General features: G+C 39.8%; 2 protein-coding genes and 2 long non-coding RNA genes across 4 annotated transcripts in view; 2 read left to right on the top strand and 2 right to left on the bottom strand.

The window, feature by feature from the left end:
* The window catches only part of LOC111246635 (uncharacterized), a 22,016-nt gene extending 21,340 nt beyond the window's left edge, over nt 1-676 (top strand). Inside the window, exon 4 of the long non-coding RNA XR_002671742.2 lies at nt 165-676. This is a non-coding gene — a long non-coding RNA (uncharacterized LOC111246635). The remainder of the gene's footprint in view (nt 1-164) is intronic.
* Nucleotides 1-4,691, bottom strand: part of Rbsn-5 (Rabenosyn-5) — a 7,228-nt gene extending 2,537 nt beyond the window's left edge. The window contains exons 1-8 of the mRNA XM_022796544.2: nt 4,424-4,691; nt 3,348-3,544; nt 2,571-2,765; nt 2,171-2,265; nt 1,780-1,890; nt 685-783; nt 446-522; nt 110-248 (exon numbers count right to left, since the gene is read on the bottom strand). Coding sequence (XP_022652279.1) covers nt 110-248; nt 446-522; nt 685-783; nt 1,780-1,890; nt 2,171-2,265; nt 2,571-2,765; nt 3,348-3,544; nt 4,424-4,484 — 974 coding nt within the window. The 5' untranslated portion in view covers nt 4,485-4,691. The remainder of the gene's footprint in view (nt 1-109; nt 249-445; nt 523-684; nt 784-1,779; nt 1,891-2,170; nt 2,266-2,570; nt 2,766-3,347; nt 3,545-4,423) is intronic.
* Nucleotides 4,692-5,981: 1,290 nt separating this feature from the next.
* Nucleotides 5,982-9,510, bottom strand: LOC111246634 (selenoprotein T2-like). Its single transcript, XM_022796547.2, has 4 exons — nt 9,133-9,510; nt 7,812-7,919; nt 7,408-7,537; nt 5,982-6,970 (listed from the first exon to the last, which is right to left on the bottom strand). Exons 2-4 carry the CDS (start codon nt 7,850-7,852, stop codon nt 6,746-6,748), a joined length of 396 nt encoding a protein of 131 aa, XP_022652282.1. The 5' UTR covers nt 7,853-7,919; nt 9,133-9,510; the 3' UTR covers nt 5,982-6,745.
* Nucleotides 9,511-9,545: 35 nt separating this feature from the next.
* LOC147756470 (uncharacterized) lies at nt 9,546-18,004 on the top strand. Its single transcript, XR_015322900.1, has 3 exons — nt 9,546-9,635; nt 14,443-14,553; nt 17,587-18,004. It is a non-coding gene; the product is annotated as an uncharacterized LOC147756470 (long non-coding RNA).
* The last annotated feature ends 1,801 nt before the right edge of the window (nt 18,005-19,805 follow it).

Here is a 19,805-nt window from a genome sequence, read left to right on the forward strand (position 1 = left end):
TTATATAAATTAGGCAGTAGAACTGGTAAAGCCAATGCTTAGGTTCACTTGCTTGGAATCGGTATTAAACCAATTGAAATATATACTTTTAAGCTACTATTTAACCAACCTGATAAGTATTCGAAGCTGCGCTTGTCTTGCTGGCAAATTTGGATCCTTCGCAGATTCGCCGATTCTCTTTGCGATGGTCTCCGCCTTTTCGGCTAATTTGATAACAGATGCCCGGAGTTCCTGTGCAATCGCGAGAGCTGAAAAATACGCAAAGCATAACGCATTAACTCGTATTTGTGCAAAACCAACGACCAGTCGCAGGATCCATGTGAACCAATCATTTCATTTCAACGTCTACCAATTAGAGCTGCGTGAACATTGCTGAGCATACAAAGCCAACTGATTTTCATGATCAACAAGAAAATTCGCTTCAGATTCAACCGTATCCACTTACAGCTTTCACCGGCCATGAGGGCATCCATAGCGGCAATATATTGGCCTTTCAGAACTACGCTTCGGTCCATTAATTCCCTACAATTTTTGTAACACGGAATTAGAGGCTATTTTTTTCTTTGGAAGCATCTAATAAGTAAACAAATCATGTAGCAGCAACTACGTGCATTTTTAAGATATTAATTTTGTATACTGTAATAAAGATAGTAATACTGAATGTTAACCCAAGCAATCACGTACCTCATTTTAACATAGGCTTCATGTAGAGGATCTTTAATGTTCTCCTGAGACAACATCAACTTTTTTCGAAGGAGGAGTTCAAAGCAATCAGAACAACATCTACGAACAAAAAACAAAGAAAGGTCCACTTTGACAAGGATGCATAAAACTATTGGGATTGACGCTTTCTGGGTGTATTTCTTTCTAGGGGAAGTCTTTTGAGTAATATATTTACCCACTAATTATATATATTAGGTCGTTCAATATAAGACGCAATAAAAGCTGTTCCCATATTTCAAAACAGCGCTCTTTTATAACGGTACAACGCTCGGCGACACTTTTCCTATTTTTAAGGCATGCTTCCAGAATGTATTGAGCCATGGCAAATTGGAAAATTGGAGTGATTTGGAGATGTGAGTTCCATCTTGGAATCACAGAGGCAAACAGCTTGTTGTATAAACCTTGTGTTCGTTGGAGGATCTGCCACCAGGTGCAGCATGAGCCGTTGGCTTAAGGAATTTTACGAGAGAGTTTTAAACTCGAAGTTGAGTATCGCGGAAAAACCTATGCTAAAGTGACTAACAATTTTTAGTTTAAGCATGTTGCTAGCCGGATTTGGCGTATGTTAAAATATTATTTTTGCTCATCTCGATCATATTAATATGGTAAAAAATTGATATAACGGGACATCATCGTAAAGCAATTATACAAGAGCTTACTATGTTTATGTGTGCGATACAGTGTAGGTATTACTGTTTTAAAGCAAAATCGTTTGATGCTCAGCATGGTGACGAAATTGCCTTTAAAGGCCCTATGGCCCCCTGTACCTTAGACCTTCACAACAACGGAGTAAATAAATTGCTACATACAGAAAGCTATAGATAATAATATTGCATACTTCGACTGAGAATAATTACACTACTAAAGAAAATTTAAAAAGGTACAATTAACTATTTTGTGTTTCATACTGGACGACCTAATGTAAAGTGTTTCATATCATACATGAGCTGTATTTGCAAGTCCTTGTTCCGGGACAGGGTGCCCATATATGAGGAACATAAATACTACAATAAGCGAATTATTGTGCGTTCATATACAGAATCACGCTTGCCCTACCTTAGTTCAAGAACAGGTATACTCGTTCCAATTTGGCCCTGAAGAAGCTTTTGAGCCAGAGGATTATCTACAAAGCGTGAACAGTCCTGGCACGTGATCGCACCGCATAACCTGGGTGTAATGACACAAAGTATGAGCCGCATTGATGGTTAATTTAGACATAACAAATACAACTTGATTTCGTTTAAAATCCTGCCGCATTCCTTGAGCGGCGAGATGAGAATGGAGAAAAAAAAATTACTTAAATCACTTACATAAAAAACAGAACCAAAAAGCCCCAATGTATGTGATACGCAATCGGTTTAGTCACTGATTTGCCTTCTAGCGTGAGTCAAGTACGTATTAAGTGTTGTGCTGTAGCTCGCTGAAAATAACTTTTTGCGATGCTTACCGACAATGGTGTTTTCTTCGACCCAAAAAAGCGTTGAAAAGTTCGGCACAATTGGGACATCGAGGAACAAGCTGCTCGTCTACCCACTGCACAGTCTAAGAATTGAACAGGAAATAACCACACAAATAACCATGCTTTATCTGAACATATGTTTTTTTTTAAAAAAAAAGGGGAAGCTAGCGTACCGAAAAGTAAATTCGATTTTTTAATATTTAGCTGTTTAAATGAGCCATTTAGTTTCGTTTGAAAAGTTCGCCTAGATTCACCAAAAAAAATCTCACGCGGCTCAAATGCACGACCATCCGAGGCAACGAAGTGACAGCAAAGTACGCTCGACACAAGCACATCAATATTTTTCATTTGTACGAATACAAAAAGATGGTTTAGCAGTTATACATACAAGTTGTTCGAATTCACGGCGCTTCTTGTCGTTTCCAATAGGTGTTCCAGGTGCGAGCAACTTGCTCAATCGTACAACAAGTTTGTTGATTTGAGCATCATACCTTTGGACTCGGTTGGATCGACTTTTACGGAATGCGTCCGAGTGATTCACAATGTAACCCGGTTCACTCTGCTCCGGCATGTCTAAGTAGGACTGAAAATTCAAATTAGCCGTATCAAATAATAGTGACATGTTCTAAAAAAACCTTTACAGGTTCTAATAATAGCCGAGAAATAAATTAACGTTTTGGACAGTTTTGCAATAACCCTCCTAGAAATGCTTCAAAATTTCTAGCGGATATTAGTATTTCCTTAACTACTTTATTACTTTATTTCTTTATTTTATTACTATTTATTACTTTATTTCTTGAACGGCCTGACATTTGCGTAGGGTCTCGGAAATTAAGGTCGATTTCATATTTAGATAATGAAATAACTGTCAGGGAGTAACAATGGGGGCACGGGATACATCATTAAAGTGTGATTGAAGTGCAATAATGGAGTATCTAAGTCAGGGTAAGCAAGCAATCGAGGTAAGGCAATCAGCAAAGGTACATCGGGTTAAATACAGTACGATGTTTGTTAATCTTTGGCATAAATGTTTTGTGTGGACCGATTTTTAGGCTTTATGTTGAGCATATGTGACTCCTAGAATTTAAATTTTCATACATTAACCCGCCAGCAACACGAAGTATCACAGTTGTTGTATCTTACCATATCTTACACATACACCTACATAAGAAAAGCTCTGCGGAAATGCAGGGGTCCCCTCACGATCCATACGATCTCTGCCATTAACGACTCCGCTTCTCGGTGGACTGTCTTCATTGAGAAGCTTCTTTTTAGCTTTTGAAAAAATGTCCTTGAGGGATGCAAGCGCCTCATTAGCCTCAGGCTCAGGGTGTGCAAGCTTAAAATGAGAGGTCAGCTCCTCTGCAATTTGTTTGTGACACCAGAAAAAGTTAACGAAGATGCAGCATACACATTTTGTTCAGGTCAGGTGCCTCTCACACGGTTCCCCTACAAGCTTCTATTAAATACACTTTCGTCAAGTTAAAGTTCAAAGGTGAGCACATTTACGCCTTTATAAAATACTAAAAACATGTTTAGTATGTTACATGTATTACCTTTAAGGTAAGTAGTTACGTAATTAAATGTTAGTTTTAACTTTTTACGAAATTCATAGGCACGAACTTTTGTGTAAACCACTTTTATTCTATTCCTAAGTTATTCATCTTTACTAACTGCAGTCGATAGATTGCTAGCAGTCGAAGATACCACTATAAGGAGTTTAACATTGATACACAGCTGCATATTGATCTCAAATTGTTAACACATAGGTGTGACATTGTAGCATGGGTTCATATCTGAGAGACCCGACTAACCATTACATTACCGATACACGATTACGGATGATAAAAAGAACAACGGAAACTTAAAGCAATGCCGATCGAAGATTTAGTTATGCAGCTGCACCTTGTTCACTGGTGACGCTGTTGATAGTCGATGACTTGCTTAGAATTGGCATATCAAATTTAGACGTGCTATTATTATATCTATTTAGTTTAACAATACTATACTAATAATAATAACATAGGTTTACTAGATTAAGTTGATGAGCGTGAAATTCTTTCAAGGTCTGATTTACTATTTGTATATTTAAAAACAATGCGAATGCTTTAAAATTTTTTCCCAGTCCACTGACAGCATGTGGAGCATTTTCCATTCAAGCAAAGTAACCTGCTTGTGGCCTCTGTCACCTATTTTTTTCGACAAGAAACCCACAAAGGTTCTATAGTATACTAATCTCACCGATTGTGCCGAGATCTTGCATGCATATTGGACAGATGAGTCCCTCGCGGACCTCTTCCATCTTTTGTACGCTTTCAAGTTTGGTCAGGTTGCGCAAAAAACGTTCACTAACAGTTTTAAAAACAAAACTCTTAGGTGGAACTTCAGTGCAGCTGAAACTCTCATAGGCAAATGGCACCTACCGCCGTCCAGGTAAGAACACCTATTCGATCGGTTGATTCTTCTTTGACGGAACGGATGATCAGCTGATGTGTTCCAATTGCAAGTTCAGGTTTTAACTGGTTTAATGCTGGAAGAGAAACACGACCAGATGTTAGCCTTCGACGAGTAAACATTGATGAACATTTATAAACGTTTACCTCACTACGCGTGAGAACTCGTGTAGTTTAAGAGCCAATTATATCATCTGAAAATAAACGCCAACTTATGTTTTTATTACTGCAAAAATATATTCCTTTCACTTTATCATAACTTCTGATATATTATGAACGTTATTAGACATCCTCGCAAGGATTTAGATGGAGGATTTAGAAGTAGATTTTGGTCATTGCGGTTTTTGTTTAAAATTTTATTTTCTAAAATAAATTATAGACATAGCGTGCTATTTGCAGTTAATGAAAACGTGAGATCAATGGATTTTTGATTTCCTTACAAACCACGAAACAGCTTACCTGCGTCCTCGGTATTAACGCTTGGGTAACCGTCTTAATAATAGCCATTGACAACTACTGCTTGCAGTAAAGTGTAGGAAGATTCACTACTTTTGCCCTCTTCATAACTAACATAACTTCCCAGACAAGATAATTATAACACTTAAAAGGTAATGAGACTCCCGTGGATTAAATCTGGCAATAACTACGCCATCACACTACACTGAAAAGACCGGCTAGTTAGTTGCTACCTAGCATCGATTTTGCTTTTTTTTGCTGCATGACAGTAGAACCTTACGAATCAAGTAGACTTTCCAGTAATAGAGCTGATTCATTGAAAAAGACTTGTCTATAAGAAAAAAAAACTAAAAATATGTTGCAACTGAAATGGATTGTATAGATTCATTTATTTGGTAATTTCTTTGTAATCATGGCTTTTTGCTTACACTATTACCAGCAATAGCAGAGAACCAATATTAGAAAATGCTTAAAGGCGTTATTATGACAACGCCTCGATAATAATCATAGATCTCTTACCGCCGATGCTGGACAGGAGCGAAGTTAACTAAAGTTAGTTAATAAAAAAAAGCACACGCTTTCAAATTATCTCACAAGAATAATGACTATTTGTTTCGATTTTTCTTCTGTTCAAAAGAGACAGGGTTATCTCTTTCTGTAAACTACATTATATCATTAGGAATCACTCAAACGCGTATTCAACTAGCAACTAACTACTTATTTTTTGTCAACTAAACGAAACGAGTAGTTGCAAAATTCCCAATGGAAGTGTTTACGCCTAAACTTATTGAATACGCTCGCGGCAACACTGCGATTACATTACGAGCCTTACTTGTCAAAAAGCAATAGAGAATTCTTAAAACAAGAAGATAAAATGAAGACACACGGTGTTAATTGTTGCATTTGATATATTGTTTTCCTATAAGATTACTTTCTTACTTCGATATAATTTCATTTATATTACATTACTTGATCATCTTCGCTTAGTATAAGTATCATCTCATAAAACAACACAAGACCTTCGACTCATCGTACCATTCTACACATCATGTAATGTTGAAATAATACTTCTATATACGGGGCACATCCGGCTCTGCTCGCCTTCCGGTTTAGGGCAGAACCTTCATTCGCCCCTGACAAAACCCTTTGGAAAGTCACAATATTTAAGAAATAAGTAAGCATGTTTGTTCTGAGCACTAGCAACAACCATATTTTCATTTAAAAATGCAAGAAATTTCAATTGTTATATGCCAAATTTTAGCGGTTGCTACTTGTAGCTTAGGATAAGACCTTAAAAACAACGTATTACTGACTTTCCAAAGGTTAACGACAACATGGCCTATTTTACAGAATGTCCCCTTAAATTACACTTCTTCATTAAAACCATCTTAGTCTTGTTTGATCTTGTTGAGCACTTGGTCACAGTTAATGATGTAGATTGCGAAGCGAATGAAGCCTTACTTGTGTTATTTTTTCAATCATATGAATCGTTGTTTAAAAGGTGCTTTGTCATTAGTATTGGGATTGAAAAATCATTGCTTTTCCTTTAGGCACTCGATTCGTTCATGATGTATGGGTGTGAGTAAAAACTACCCCCTGTCTCGTAACAATGCTGTGCTGCTGACTAGTGGTTATCTGCTAGGGAAAGTGTGAACTATAGGGTTTCTCGAAGTTCGGCCATGTTCTCGAATTTGCCTCCGAACAGCATACTCCTCCGGGCGTCGATCAAGTTGAACAGCTCATGCGGATCAGGAATACGTCCTGATGTTAGCTTTGACCACAACTGTTCCTGATTTAAGTAGATTTCAAAAGCTCCTGTTGAAATGAGCTGTGTCTCCACCATGCCCGTAATGAAAAATGTCAATAAACAGCCGTAGACCTAAAGAAGTAACCGGAAAACATACAAGGATTTATTTTCTGATGATGAGGGACGGACATTCTACGACATGCTATAGTATTCAGAGAAACTGATGTCGCTTTTTATGTTAAAAGAGAATCTTTTTTTTTTGGGCACTATTGGAGAAAAAACTTTTGAGCATTGCCCATGATGGGGTTGGTAGGCCATAGCCTTTAGAGTGCAACTTCGCGCATAAAGCATGACCTGACCTAAGGTAATGAAGAAGCCTTAACGAGTGAAATGGGTCTTTATTTAAAGATTCAACAATAGTTCTCAGATTACAATCAGAAAACTACATATTCTAACCTGATCAACACTTATTCCCCTAGAGAAGATACGTAGTACTGCATTCGGCATGACTATATATTGTATTGGGCAAGTTGGCGGTAGTTGCTAAAGTAAATTTGACATTTTCATACCTTGTTGTTGAGAAGCCAGGTCCAGATGGCAGGTGTAGGCGCATTTATGAAGCGAAAAGGGTTCGCCGACATCATGAACAACACAATGACAAGTAGCTTTGTCAGACCGAGGGCTTGCGCAATCATCATCCTAAAAAATGGAAATAGATTTCCAGAGTAAGAACGTCTAAAAGTATCTAGAGACATGCATAAGTTGTTTTACTCACGTTAAATTCGCTGAAATAATAAATACATTGAAACAACTCATTGGTTATGCAGAAGTTCCAGGTAATAGTGGCACGATTACATAATATTAGACTAAGCATATAGCCGAATCACTAACCTGCACATATGAATTAATTAAAGTACTTCAATGAATCAAATTTTACATAAAAGAAAACATTATGAATCTCACTGCTATTTACCTGGGGAATGGTGGATTATAGGTATCACCGACAATTCTCATTTCCGGGTAGCGACGCTGAAGGACTTCGGCATACTGCTGGAAGGCACCCTTGTAATCTCATGAAACACTGCAATAATATAAAATAGCGTTGATGCAATTCATTAATGTACGCGGGCAATCCAATTAATAGAAAGATTACACCTAGACCCGTGTCACTGAGTAAATAAGCAAAGTCAGTAAATTGGTTCAGATGGTTAGTTTGGTTATTTAACAGACGCGTGATGAAATTCGCAATCTATAGAGTTTAGAGATTGCACAAAGTTCAATTATTATATATGCACCTGTACCCGGCAATTGCAATTCGAGATTGCTAGGCAGTATAGTTAGTAATCGATTATGAAGAAAAGGACAAGCTGCATGGAAAGGCATCTGGGCCTAGGCATTAGAGATCTCCTAAGGGCTTTAAGAGATAATTTTCCTGATGGGTCTGATATTCGCTGCATTACGTACATAAGTATTAAACAAGCCTATTTTTCAAAGCTAACCAAGTTTCCCCTTAATTTGATAAAACCTAAGAAGGCCTGCGATGCTAAACAGCTACGAGCCTTTCCTGTCCTTGGCTTTGGGAAAGGTTTCTGTAGACAAGAGATTTCGAAAGACTTGCGAGATCATTAGTTCAATAGCGCTTAATGCTCTACTGCATGACCCCTTTTCTTCATAAAGATGTCTGACGATTACATGCAAGCAAGCTGATTTCTTTTAATCCTGGGTCGCATATGGAAACTGTGCTTTCTTTATATTGAAGAAGCTGGCCATATACCTATTGAATATGGTTGAGCAAGCATTGCAATACAAATAGAGATGACGAGATTCATTGAGTACTCCTTTGAGATCATTTCGATTGCTAGACCTCAAGTACTAATTATGGCAAAAAAACTCATAATGGAACTATTTGTATAATCTATTCCAAAAGGAAGTCGATTATTAACAAAGGAAGTCGATGTCTATTACGAAGCCGACCACTGCTTTAGAATGAGACAATCAAGCGCGTACGCGTCTCATAACCCTGCTTTGCCGTAAGCAACACCTGTGCTGTTTTCCCTCCATCTCCCGTGCTGCTTCTGTTTTGCTTGTTCACCGTCTAATAACGGTCCAAATGGGCATCGATACTTTGGTCCTCTAGCAAAGCGGCGCACTTTATCAAGAGCAATTATTGCTATATTTCTATTGGCCTACCACGACTAACTCGTAGATATCCACAAAGTTAAATCATAGCTTTATGTACTATGAAATTACATCAAATCTCTATAACGTAGCGTAGATGTGTGTGTTTTACTTACCAGTAAAGGAATGTTAGCTGAGGTATTTCGGGTGATCCGGCCAAGTCCATCTTGAGCTTGGGAATGGTCTTTCCGACCCGATTGTTTTTGAGGACACCATTACCGTCACCGGATTCTTCTTCTGGTGTCATAAAGTCATACAGTGAAAATGCAAGGAAAATACCGAACACTGTGGCGGCCAACAGGCTGCCACCCTCGGCCATTGTGGCCTTATTGGTAGAACTACACGATATCTGACTGTGTTACTAGCTCCAAATCAGAGGAGTTAATGGGCTCCTTCGGCACGCTCACACTTATAGCTTTAGTTTGTAGCGCTAATTAAATTGACAACACGGTTTGCTTCGTTCGTCTCAGCGGCTGATTCTGCAGTGCTGGGCTCTAGCAGACGAAAAACTATTGTTTATGTGATCGGTGTCAAATAACTGGGGGAGATCGCACTTCCTAAAGAGCATCCAATGACAAACAATGCTGACCGTTCACGCGCGAAAGTTCGTCTCTCGTTCGTACGTTCTTTACGAGCTATTCGTCATTTGTGTTATTTTTGTTTTATCTCTGTCTTACGCTGCCTATATAGTAGCTCTTAAATATAAACCTAAGGAGAACTAGGTTTATAGGTGTACATGCATTTTAGTTAAAGTTGTTGTGCGGATCTAGCTGAATTAAAGATCAGCCAATAACAAAAATCGTTAATATTTCCCACTCCTCCGCGTCAACGTGTAGAGTGTTACGTTGGGTTGATTATTAAAATTCGATGTATGACAGATTCGATTCGTTTGCAAATTGAATGGTGGAAAAAGTTTCCTTAAATTTTGAGCAAGAAATTTTGTTTCAATTCGAGCGATTCCGCTAAATTTCTAGGCCATTTACACAGTTACAAATGTTAAATTGCCGTACTTCGCATGATACAAATCTCGTTCAAAGCGAGGAGAGCACTTTAAATAGATCAGCTCAATTGAGAAACGGCGGAAGGTATCGCTTATATATTATTTAGGATACAAGTTCTGTCCTTGCTGCAAACCTGTGGTTTACTTGAACTTTTACTTGCTGCTGTGATAAGTTGATGCTATTCTTCTCAGTAGGTCGTTGGCCTGATTAATAGATGCAATAACGAATAAGGCAAATTTCGCAAAGAGCAGTGAACTTTTATCGTATGTCAGTGAAAACTCGGCACAGTGTAACCTAATGAACAATTATTTCTCCAAATTACAAAACAAAGCTCATTGGAACCGAGCGCATTCAACTTATATAGCTTTAACTAAGTTGAACAGGGTGGCAACTTCGTTCATAAATAAAAAAAATTCACCGTAAAAAAAGAGAATTGTCACACAAATAACCTCCTATAGGCGAGTTTTGAAATATATAGGAAAGCAAAATGTCTATAAATATTTGTGACCTCTACGGTCATAAATGCCATGGCGCGTGTTGAAATAATTCGCCTTAATTATATAATCTAGTTACCGTTCTAGTCAGCTTAGCTGGAACCGTTTGTGAGCTGAGCGTACGCCAGTTCTTCTTACAACAAAGTAGCTCACTTATATTTGAACACCATACTTGTAGCGTAATTTATGGATGCTCTATGCGGCCCAAAGCTCACTCCTTCAACTCGTATCGTTGATTTAAATAAGAAATATAGCAAGTGCGAGCTTTTTAGTTGCTCTCAAAAGGTCAATTGAAGATATCATGGGGTTGACTTCTTTCTGTGCACCTGACTTCGCTAGAATCCTTAAGGCCAGTTTTCACAGGTGGCAGGCTTTCACAGCTAGTTCGTGAAAGCAAGGCTCCTTTGTCATAAGCTGGTATCCCATAGCCACCACCGTAAGCGGATGAGGTCGTTCAGCATCTAGTTGCATTTGATTGGAATGAACAGGTTATTGTGATCGTCCAACAGCGACAGACGGCGGTGTGTGGGCGTTGATGCGGTACTCGTAAAGCTCGGCAGCTTTACGAGTTACCCACACATCGGGAGAGGTGTACGCAAGCTGGCGGTACTTCCTATAGCAGTCAGTCCACGCCATTAAAGTTCAGTTTGTATTCATTCATCGCAGATTTGTTTGCGGAATAGTTCGATTCGCCTGTAAAGTAAACCTATGTGAGTTTAAAATATCACCTGTGTTTGCTAGGATTGCAAGCGAAATTGAAATGAACGCGCGGGTTCGCTAGCGTCAGATCGACCACCCAGAGTCGTTCAGCCTCGATCCAACCATAGAGGACATTTCACCGATCCTCCAAGTGCATGTGGCTATCAGCATGAATAATACCGCGTGCGGTCTAGAAAAACATTGGGTCTTCGATTCGAGCTAACGAAATATTGGCCACTTCAGTTTTCCATAAGATTTTTCAATTTGGTTGGTAATTCACTATTGTGCATTGAAAAGCGTCTAGGAATGCGTCATTCAGCTGCTCCATTCAAACTATCTGTCTCATGTATGAAATATATTAGCGACTGCTAGCGTCAGTCGAACGTTCGAACAGAAGAGGTATTGTATATAAACTAACATTAGAAAAGTACAGAACTCATATTTGTCAGCTACCTTCGGTAGAAGAATCTTCATTCGTTAGATCAAAATTGTCGAAAAAATACAAGATCCGGGATCCACGACTTGTAAGCAGCGGATAACCTTAGACGGTACTATTAGCCAGCTATTGCTGCCGTAGAAAGCAGCAACTAAGGAATCTTCATTACTGTTATAAACAGAATTAAAACTATTTCAGTGTGCAATATCTTCAGGCAGCTTGTTCGTAGATACGTTTGTTTTTATCGGGTCAAGCCAAACTTAACACGTACAGATTTTAATGTTTTATTCAAAAATAGAGTAAAGTGGCTCCGAAATGTTTTGATACAATATATAAACAAACCAGGAAGTAAAATGCGTCAGGCATGAATAGTACGATAAGCATTATTTGAAAAACCTGAAGCCAGTATGACATCTGACATGACAAACATGTGGTAGTTACAACCTTTACATGTAAAACGATCAATGCAAGGTATCTCAGAAAAGAAGCAATAGAACTCTTTTAGCATAAATATGCACTTCTCGGCTTCCTAGTTCTTTACTTCCTAGTTTCTTCTCTATATATTTGTGATTACTACTATTAGCCACTTTGTCAAGTGTTCTATACGAGACTTTGGCCTAGTTTTTTTTTCGAAAATCTGTGGATGCATCACACTATCGTGTGACGATAATAATAATAGTAGATAAATAACTAATCTAAGTTATGAGTTAGTTAGGAAAATCTTTAAGTAACAACTTTAAATAGCGAGAGCCAAATGGACCTTGCAATCCCTACTACGCGCTTCCGCAAATACACATGAAATCGACAGAATGAGTGTTCTACCAAACGTACTCCGATGAGTGTTTCGTAATTATAACATGGGCTTTTGAAACATGTTGTTTCCAACGAGACGCTACCTATGAGCCACATACACCCTGGCGTTGTCCATCTTGGACACTGTGGTTAGCCTTCATACGATACGTAAAGATCGGCAGTGATCCTAGACTGACATCCCTGTTTTGAGACTTGAAACAGTATTGCGAAGATAGTTAACTAGCATAACATTCTTGCAAAGAATACATGTGCTCAAATGGAACATTATATGCTAACGACTTGCGCCCTGAAGAAGCGCCTTTGGTTAAGATGCAGCATATCTTTAGCAAAGACGTATTGCCCCCGCCGTCTACTAACCCGATCTTAATCTCTTTCGTTCATTCTTATTATTTGTTACAAAAATGTGGTTGAAGATCTAGCATTGTTTAACTCTTTGTAAAGGTAGACACGCCGACTAACTTCGTCGCTTACAAGCGAAGTTTCGTTTGCAAGATGAACGGTTATACACTGCAAGATAAATACTGCTGTGAAATACGACTGCTTCTTATAGCCGAGTTTTCTGTGAACAGTGAAGATATTAGCTGATATATGCTGTAATAGGACCTCTTCAGAATCCAGAAAATCACCTTTATCGATGAGCTGATCTCGATCTTTCCGCTCGCACACCTTCGTCATTGTTGATCAGCGTTCCGCACTGACCCGTTCCACGAACTTCGTCTCAGCTGATAATCTCTCGAGGCTGTGCGAGGCTTGATCTGGTGGCTTTTTGCGCCCTACCTTAACAATTAGTGGCAGTCGTTTAAGGTTTTCATCATACCGAGATGCGTAGGTATAGTAGCTTCAGGTTTCTAAGATACGAAATTCCTTGACGGCCAGTTGGGCAATACAGTAGCTTCTTTGCGCTTCAGCCTTAAAGGGGAAGATGCTATCGCCACAAACGTAGAAACTCTGACGCATGTTCCAGATGTTTAAGAAACTACAGTGGTGGTGACCAACAGGCGTGACGAAAAAGAGCACAAAACTCGTCAGTCGGTCGGGATCAATACGACAACGCTATCACCGTTTCGATCCGAAGTGGCAAATCTCAGAAAAGGGACAGCAATAACAAGCAGCGGACATGGGGCCAGATGGAGACCAAGGCCGAGGTAAAGGCCCGGCGAGAGTGGGGTAAAATTGAACCAAACAGACATTTCGATTGGGCAACGAACTAATGTAAAAAAAGAGGCAAAGAACACGGGCCATCTCAAGCTAGCGTAAGAGACCGTGCTCGGATGTACAATCATGACGATCTCATGGGAGTACCTCAAGCTTATGCTGAAGCGAATCTGGCGACCCGGGCGACTGGTCGCACCCATTAAAATAATCGGTGACACTCCACCGTAAAGGAGATAGTTCATCCCGATAAGATACTTTTTGGTATATGGTTTCTACATCTCAGGTTGATTAAAGATATAATACTTTATTCAACTATAAAAGTCAAGTCGATGTAGATGTCGAGGGAAACCAGTCTGGTTATCACAGAGAATTCTAAAGATTTTATAAATATATATCACTCGCATGTGGATTATAATTTTAGTTAAAAGTGTGCTTGCATGAAGTCAAGAATGAGATATTCTTGCAGTATCTTCGGTGATGCTCAGAATGCTCTAAGACCTAAGCGCGTCGATCGGACAATAAACCTAGTCAAATTATATTACTTAGTATTTTCGTCTCATACCAGTTTACTTCCGTTTCAAAGCAACAATCTTCTATAGAAAGCTTTGCAAGTTTAGCGAGTTAGAAGTTAAAAATCGTCCTATATTTTTTTGTCTGTGTGAAAACGAAAACTACTTTAATTGATGGCAATATTTAATAAACAATTTGTAGCATATCATGTAGCCGTTTCGAGTACACGGTCATCTATACACTAGAGTAATTATGAGCAGAGTGCCGCTATGCACTCATAATGATGGTCATGTACTTAACATAGTAATTTGCTTCCAGCCTATTGTCTACGCCCGATTTCGAGCCCGGACCAGCACGTCTCCGTTCGACATGTTCTTAGCGCACTATTACGTGGACGAGAGGAGGGTAGGGAGCTTTCACATACAGAGCGTAAGCATCGCAAGGTATCGATGTCTCTACCGATCAAAAGCGGGCCAGAAGATTCTTCTGTTTGTACAGTGAAATTCCCTAATGTCCTAGAGGTCTTATGTGTTTTTTCCAAATGTCCTATAAGCAGCATCTTTAATCAAAGGAAGTCCGTATTTACAACGCGGCGTACTCTAATAGGTTTTGAAAAAAAAAAAAAAAAAAAAAAACTTGCCAGATCTACAATATCTGCAATATTTTTTTTATGAATTTATTATTATAGCTATATACAACCTACTTTGCTAAATCTTTCTTTGCGAACTTTTTTAGTCTCCACAACTATGCCTGAGCGTAAATACTGGGACGGCGGTAGGGGGTGCGCGCTAATGTCAAATGAGATGTTAATCTGAAGCAGAAATCAAATAGATTTTCTTCGATTCAGTATGAAAGGTCCAATTTTGGTCAGGCTACTGGCTGGGCCAATAAGAGACAAGATTTTGTTTTCGTCGTCGTCATCGCTGCTGCTGATTGAGCTTTTCTTATCTATGTGGGTTTACGCGCCCGGTGTTTTTCTCATTCGACCCCCTACGCTGCGCTCCCACCGATTTAGCCGAGGCGAAGACGACAGCTTTTAGAACTAGTTGCTCGGTGAACCGATCGTCGCCAAATCGCCACCGTACGCCATTTATGGGTAGTTAAGTATGGGTTGCCATGTTTTCCCAACTACACAGGCAGGTATATTACCGTCGGGACTGCGCATTTTCATCTATGTATCTGCTTGTCTTGCTCCTTGTTTTTCAAGTAGGTCTCGCTAGCAATATCACTTGCATGTATCTTAAATATACAGCATCGTTACGCTCGCCGTTGAGTTGATTCGTATCAAAACTTAGAGAAAGTGAGTCAGCCTCAAACGGCACCAGCAGCAGCGGTGGCGATCAGAGCATCGAGAAGGTCGTAACCGCTCGTTGTTCAGAGCCGCGTGCGATCCCCTATTGACGAGTTAGGTGAGCTGATATCCTTGGAGCTTTATCGTCAATTCCTTTTACTGATGTTACAGAAGTTCTGCTCATATGTCTATATTCGCCGTGAGACAGACACGACGAAAACGAACGACGGATGACTACGTTATAGGAATTGATTTCACTGAAACGTAGTTACGGCAGCAGCCCCGCTGAGCATGGGCAATAAGGTACGAGCGACTTGGAACCTTATGAGAATGAGGCGCATCAACTAAGCGGACGGAAACAATTACATGTCTACTTAAGTAGTCTAGTAGTTACGCACAATATAAACTGACGATAGTTAATCAGTATTATCAGTAACTGCTGGATTGTGTCAACTTACATACTCTGAATATCTGCTCCTTAAGGAAGATTATATCGGTGCAAACTGAAATTATGTTTGAGCTGACACTGGCCGAACTTTAGCCTAGATGGCAGTGCGTGGCTGATTATAATCAACGAATCATAGTCGGTCCCTTGTAATGTGTAAGTGCTAAACCTTCTAATCAGTGAAAAAAACACAGGCTTTTTCTTTACATAGTAATGAAAAAATTATACAGAAATTGACTCCTACTTTCTCTGATGATATTCTTGCCAACTTCAGGCAGATTAAATCAAGCTATTGATAATTGAGTGTCCGTAGCCAAAGAGGATGTTGCAACGAAAGAATTTCAGGTATCCTTTTTGAAAAAGTTAGATGGCATTCGATTTTTAAAATCATACGATTGTACTTCAAGCAACTGCGAACACAAATAGCGTTTCCCACAATTCCGTTCTCATGTAAAGGCGCTTCAAAAACCTTACGCCCTGCTCGTTAATCCGAAGAAGTTGCGTGCCCCCTGCGTTTTGTCTTTTCTGGTACAAATAAACACGTCTATTTGATTTCCCCTTATCTTTCACTAATTCATGATTGTCACTAGTCAATTGCATTCGTTTTGTCTTGTTATTTGCTTCTCTATTGACTTCCCTACGGAATGCTCAGTTCCTGAATCTTGTAGGACTAGGATTTCATCCAATGTCAGTTGTTAACCAAGATGGCTGTGAGCGTCACGGATCAATTGTGGCTCTATCTAATCTAAACGAATGGTGTTTATGCTTCCTGACCGACACCATCACTTCACATGATCTTTAAAATGTAAGAGTCGTCATAGTGATTTCACTCACACCGTAAATACAATAATTACAACTGTACAATATTCAATTGCAGTACTGCGACTCTGCTAAAAGAATTATACATTTTTTAGGCTAAATATCAACTTTCTGACATAGTTATCAGTACGACAGTAGCTCAAGAATCCAAGTTTTCAAGGCCTTAGGCTGTGTAGCGAAAGCGAACGAAGATCTTTGCAGAGATTATCCGAAATGTAAGAGGTCCATATCTTCGCCTAGCGCGAAATCTTTTTCAACGACAAGTAACTCATGTTGAGCCAACATATATTGCGTGCGTACTTTTCCATTCTGGATGCGGCCCACCTACAATCTCCGCGTGTTTAGCCGTCTGGGAGTGACTTACTTATATGGCTACTCTAAAACCTAATAGATATGCTCAGTTTAGCTTCCTGCTCTCACTCCGCCCCGTATGACGCGGACAAAAACATGGGGAGGTGCTGCTTACGCTGAAGGGCGAAAAAATTTCTAGCCGTAAAGATTGTGACTTTTCCAATAGTCTATATGTCTAGTTTCGCATCTACTTGCTTGATAGAGGTTCACTCGGGCGAATGAGTAAGTAAGTAGTCGTATCTTTATGAAGTGCCGCGCACAATATGCATCTCGAAAGTTGGTTCACTTAATCCGCTGAACTATAGGGATCGATCTGTACGTTAGAACAGCGCCGGAATAAGCCTCTCTATAGTTCCCTTGGGCCGATCTTTTTCAAAATATCTCTGGCTTGTCGCTATCTCGCATGGCCCCTTATATTTTTCTAAAGTTGTTGAGGTCTTCGCCGAAGTCAAGTCGCAAGACCTGACGGAGGTAGATGTTCGTTCCTTAATGTAAAGAAGAACATCGAAATTCAGCGGAATCGGCCTAACCTGACTCTGTGTGGTTGTGGTTGCAGATCTATGGGTGGCGGTGCCTCGCTGCATCAAGGGACAGGTAGAATTCAGCCTGGATGAGTTCGGCCGAGCCCTCGAACCAAGTCTAGAACTCATATAAGTCGTACCGAGTCCTCTAGAATTGTGCTAGTTATAGGCAATTTCCGTGCTTGGCGCTCTACACCGACCCGAAGTACCAGTGGTTTAGCTGGTTTGTGTGAGTCTGTGCTTCATTAAGCCGTAACATCAAACACAAAGGCAACATGTTTAACTACCTACAGTCTCACAACCTGTTATGGTTGTCGATAAAGATGAAAAGAAGTCATTTCAGTGTGAGTCAACAGCTCTAGTGATAGGATATCACCAGCGAATTTATGCGTCAATAAAGTATGAGCCCAAATCATAAAATATACTTTAATAAATAAAGATTGAATCTACGTATGACGGTTTTGACTTATTGGTTTGGCTATTACCAACAATTTTTCTATTGGTGTTGGCTTCGGGTACGATTGTTTGCAATAGAAGTTAACATGCGTGCTCACCATAAATGTGAATGTATTTCCCGGAACCATGTGCGATAGCGTCGCGTCAATCCGTATCGTCCTCGCCGTATGCCCGGGCTAGAAGATAACGCGATCGTGAATAAACGTCGATTGCTACAGAGCTATCATAAACATCGATGCAGACGCAGAGAAAGGTACAAATGGCAGCGGGTCATGTCCGAGTCAAGGGTCATACACTTAGATCAACATGTGTATACCGTGAGGTCATAATTTGTATTGTTTTTCTACATGCTCATTAAGGTGTTCACTGATCTATTGTAGAGTAAATTAGTCTCATTGTTTCTTCTATCTACCGCATTTATTGTTATATTCGAAATCAGCTAACTGACCGCCGTAATTACATGTTCATCTTTCGTGTCGTTTATTTTTCGTCCACACTCGGCCCGCCCCTTCCCGCCTACAGTTTGAATGTTCGCACCTCGTTGCGCTACTGGTCACGCGTGTTCCATTGTCCCCCCCCCCCTCCCCCCGGCCCTTTCTTTCGCCCCTTTTTTAAGCGACCGACTTACGATGTATGTTGAAATGATAGGGTGTTCCAAGAACCAGAAGGTTCGCCATCGCTATTGGCTTTGAGGGGGATCTAAGGGTCTCCGGTGAATGCGATGGAACTCGCGCGGGGTGTCCTCACGGTCTCACGGCTAGTCTGAAGCGCAATTTGAAATGTTGGAAGTATAATAGGAAACAGTAAGCCGAATCGGAGTCGGCTCGATTGGCTTCCCGTCGAGCTCAATTGCAGCCTAGGCCTCCTTCGTAGCCATGGCGCTCAGCCTAATTATAGTAGGCGTTGCTATTGGCAGTGCTTCGCCGTTTGCTACGGTCGACTATTGATCGTAGATGGGAAGTTACGCGTGCGTCTAGGTAGCCAATTGCATTGATTCGTGCAGTTGCCCCTATTGCTTACATCACTATAATGTGTACGAGACATACGTAGGTTTTTTGCACGCATATGGAAGTAACAGCTTGTTGTTTAGTACTTTAGTTCCTATAAATATTTGTAAATATATATGATATATAAGATGTATATATCTGAAAATTTTCGCTAGTTTATCAAGTTTGTAACATTTTTATGATTTATTGGCGAACAGATGACATCGCAGGGGCCTTAATAAGCACAATATAAGCTGCTTCCTTACAATAGAATATACCCTTTAAACATGTATAAATTGAGGTTTCTCAGATGCTCGAGGTTTCTTAAATCTTTCATGTTGATAGGTGTAAAATTTTTGCCAGTCACAATGTACTTGCACACTCTTCATCCAAAAAATCCCTCAAGCCCTGAAAGGTTAGGGACCAAATTATTATTAGGTAAATATTAAGCAACAGATATATAACGAGCAATAGAGATTACACACTAGTGCACCATGTATTCTCTCATGAACATTATAAACAATCTGATATCGATAAGTGACACTCTGTCCTTTTTTTTCGTATAAACGTCTCAGTTTTCTCTGTCCGTAAAGGCCATATTCAGTGTCGATTAATCTTGGAACGCAACACATTTAGCGAACGCTTCAAAAGGCGCGTTTTGTTAACAGTGATTTGCATTTTAGTTTCCCTTGATAGGCACATGCTGTGCAGTCGATTCGAGCACAACATATAACCTAGATTAGGCCTGCAATAACAAAAAAAAAATGTTCGACGATATAGTATCTGTATCGTCGGAAACAGTGTCACGTTAG

The sequence above is a fragment of the Varroa destructor genome, unplaced genomic scaffold, assembly GCF_002443255.2.
Source record: "Varroa destructor unplaced genomic scaffold, Vdes_3.0 BEIS01000003.1, whole genome shotgun sequence".
NCBI lineage: Eukaryota > Metazoa > Arthropoda > Arachnida > Mesostigmata > Varroidae > Varroa > Varroa destructor.

Excerpts from the sequence above, each read along its gene's own strand:
- LOC111246634 (XM_022796547.2), bottom strand. The coding sequence starts at position 7,852 with ATGAGAATTGTCGGTGATACCTATAATCCACCATTCCCCAG. Across the intron at positions 7,538-7,811 it reads TATAATCCACCATTCCCCAG|GATGATGATTGCGCAAGCCC; the intron begins GTAAATAGCAGT and ends TCCATTTTTTAG. Across the intron at positions 6,971-7,407 it reads CCTGGCTTCTCAACAACAAG|GTCTACGGCTGTTTATTGAC; the intron begins GTATGAAAATGT and ends TTACTTCTTTAG.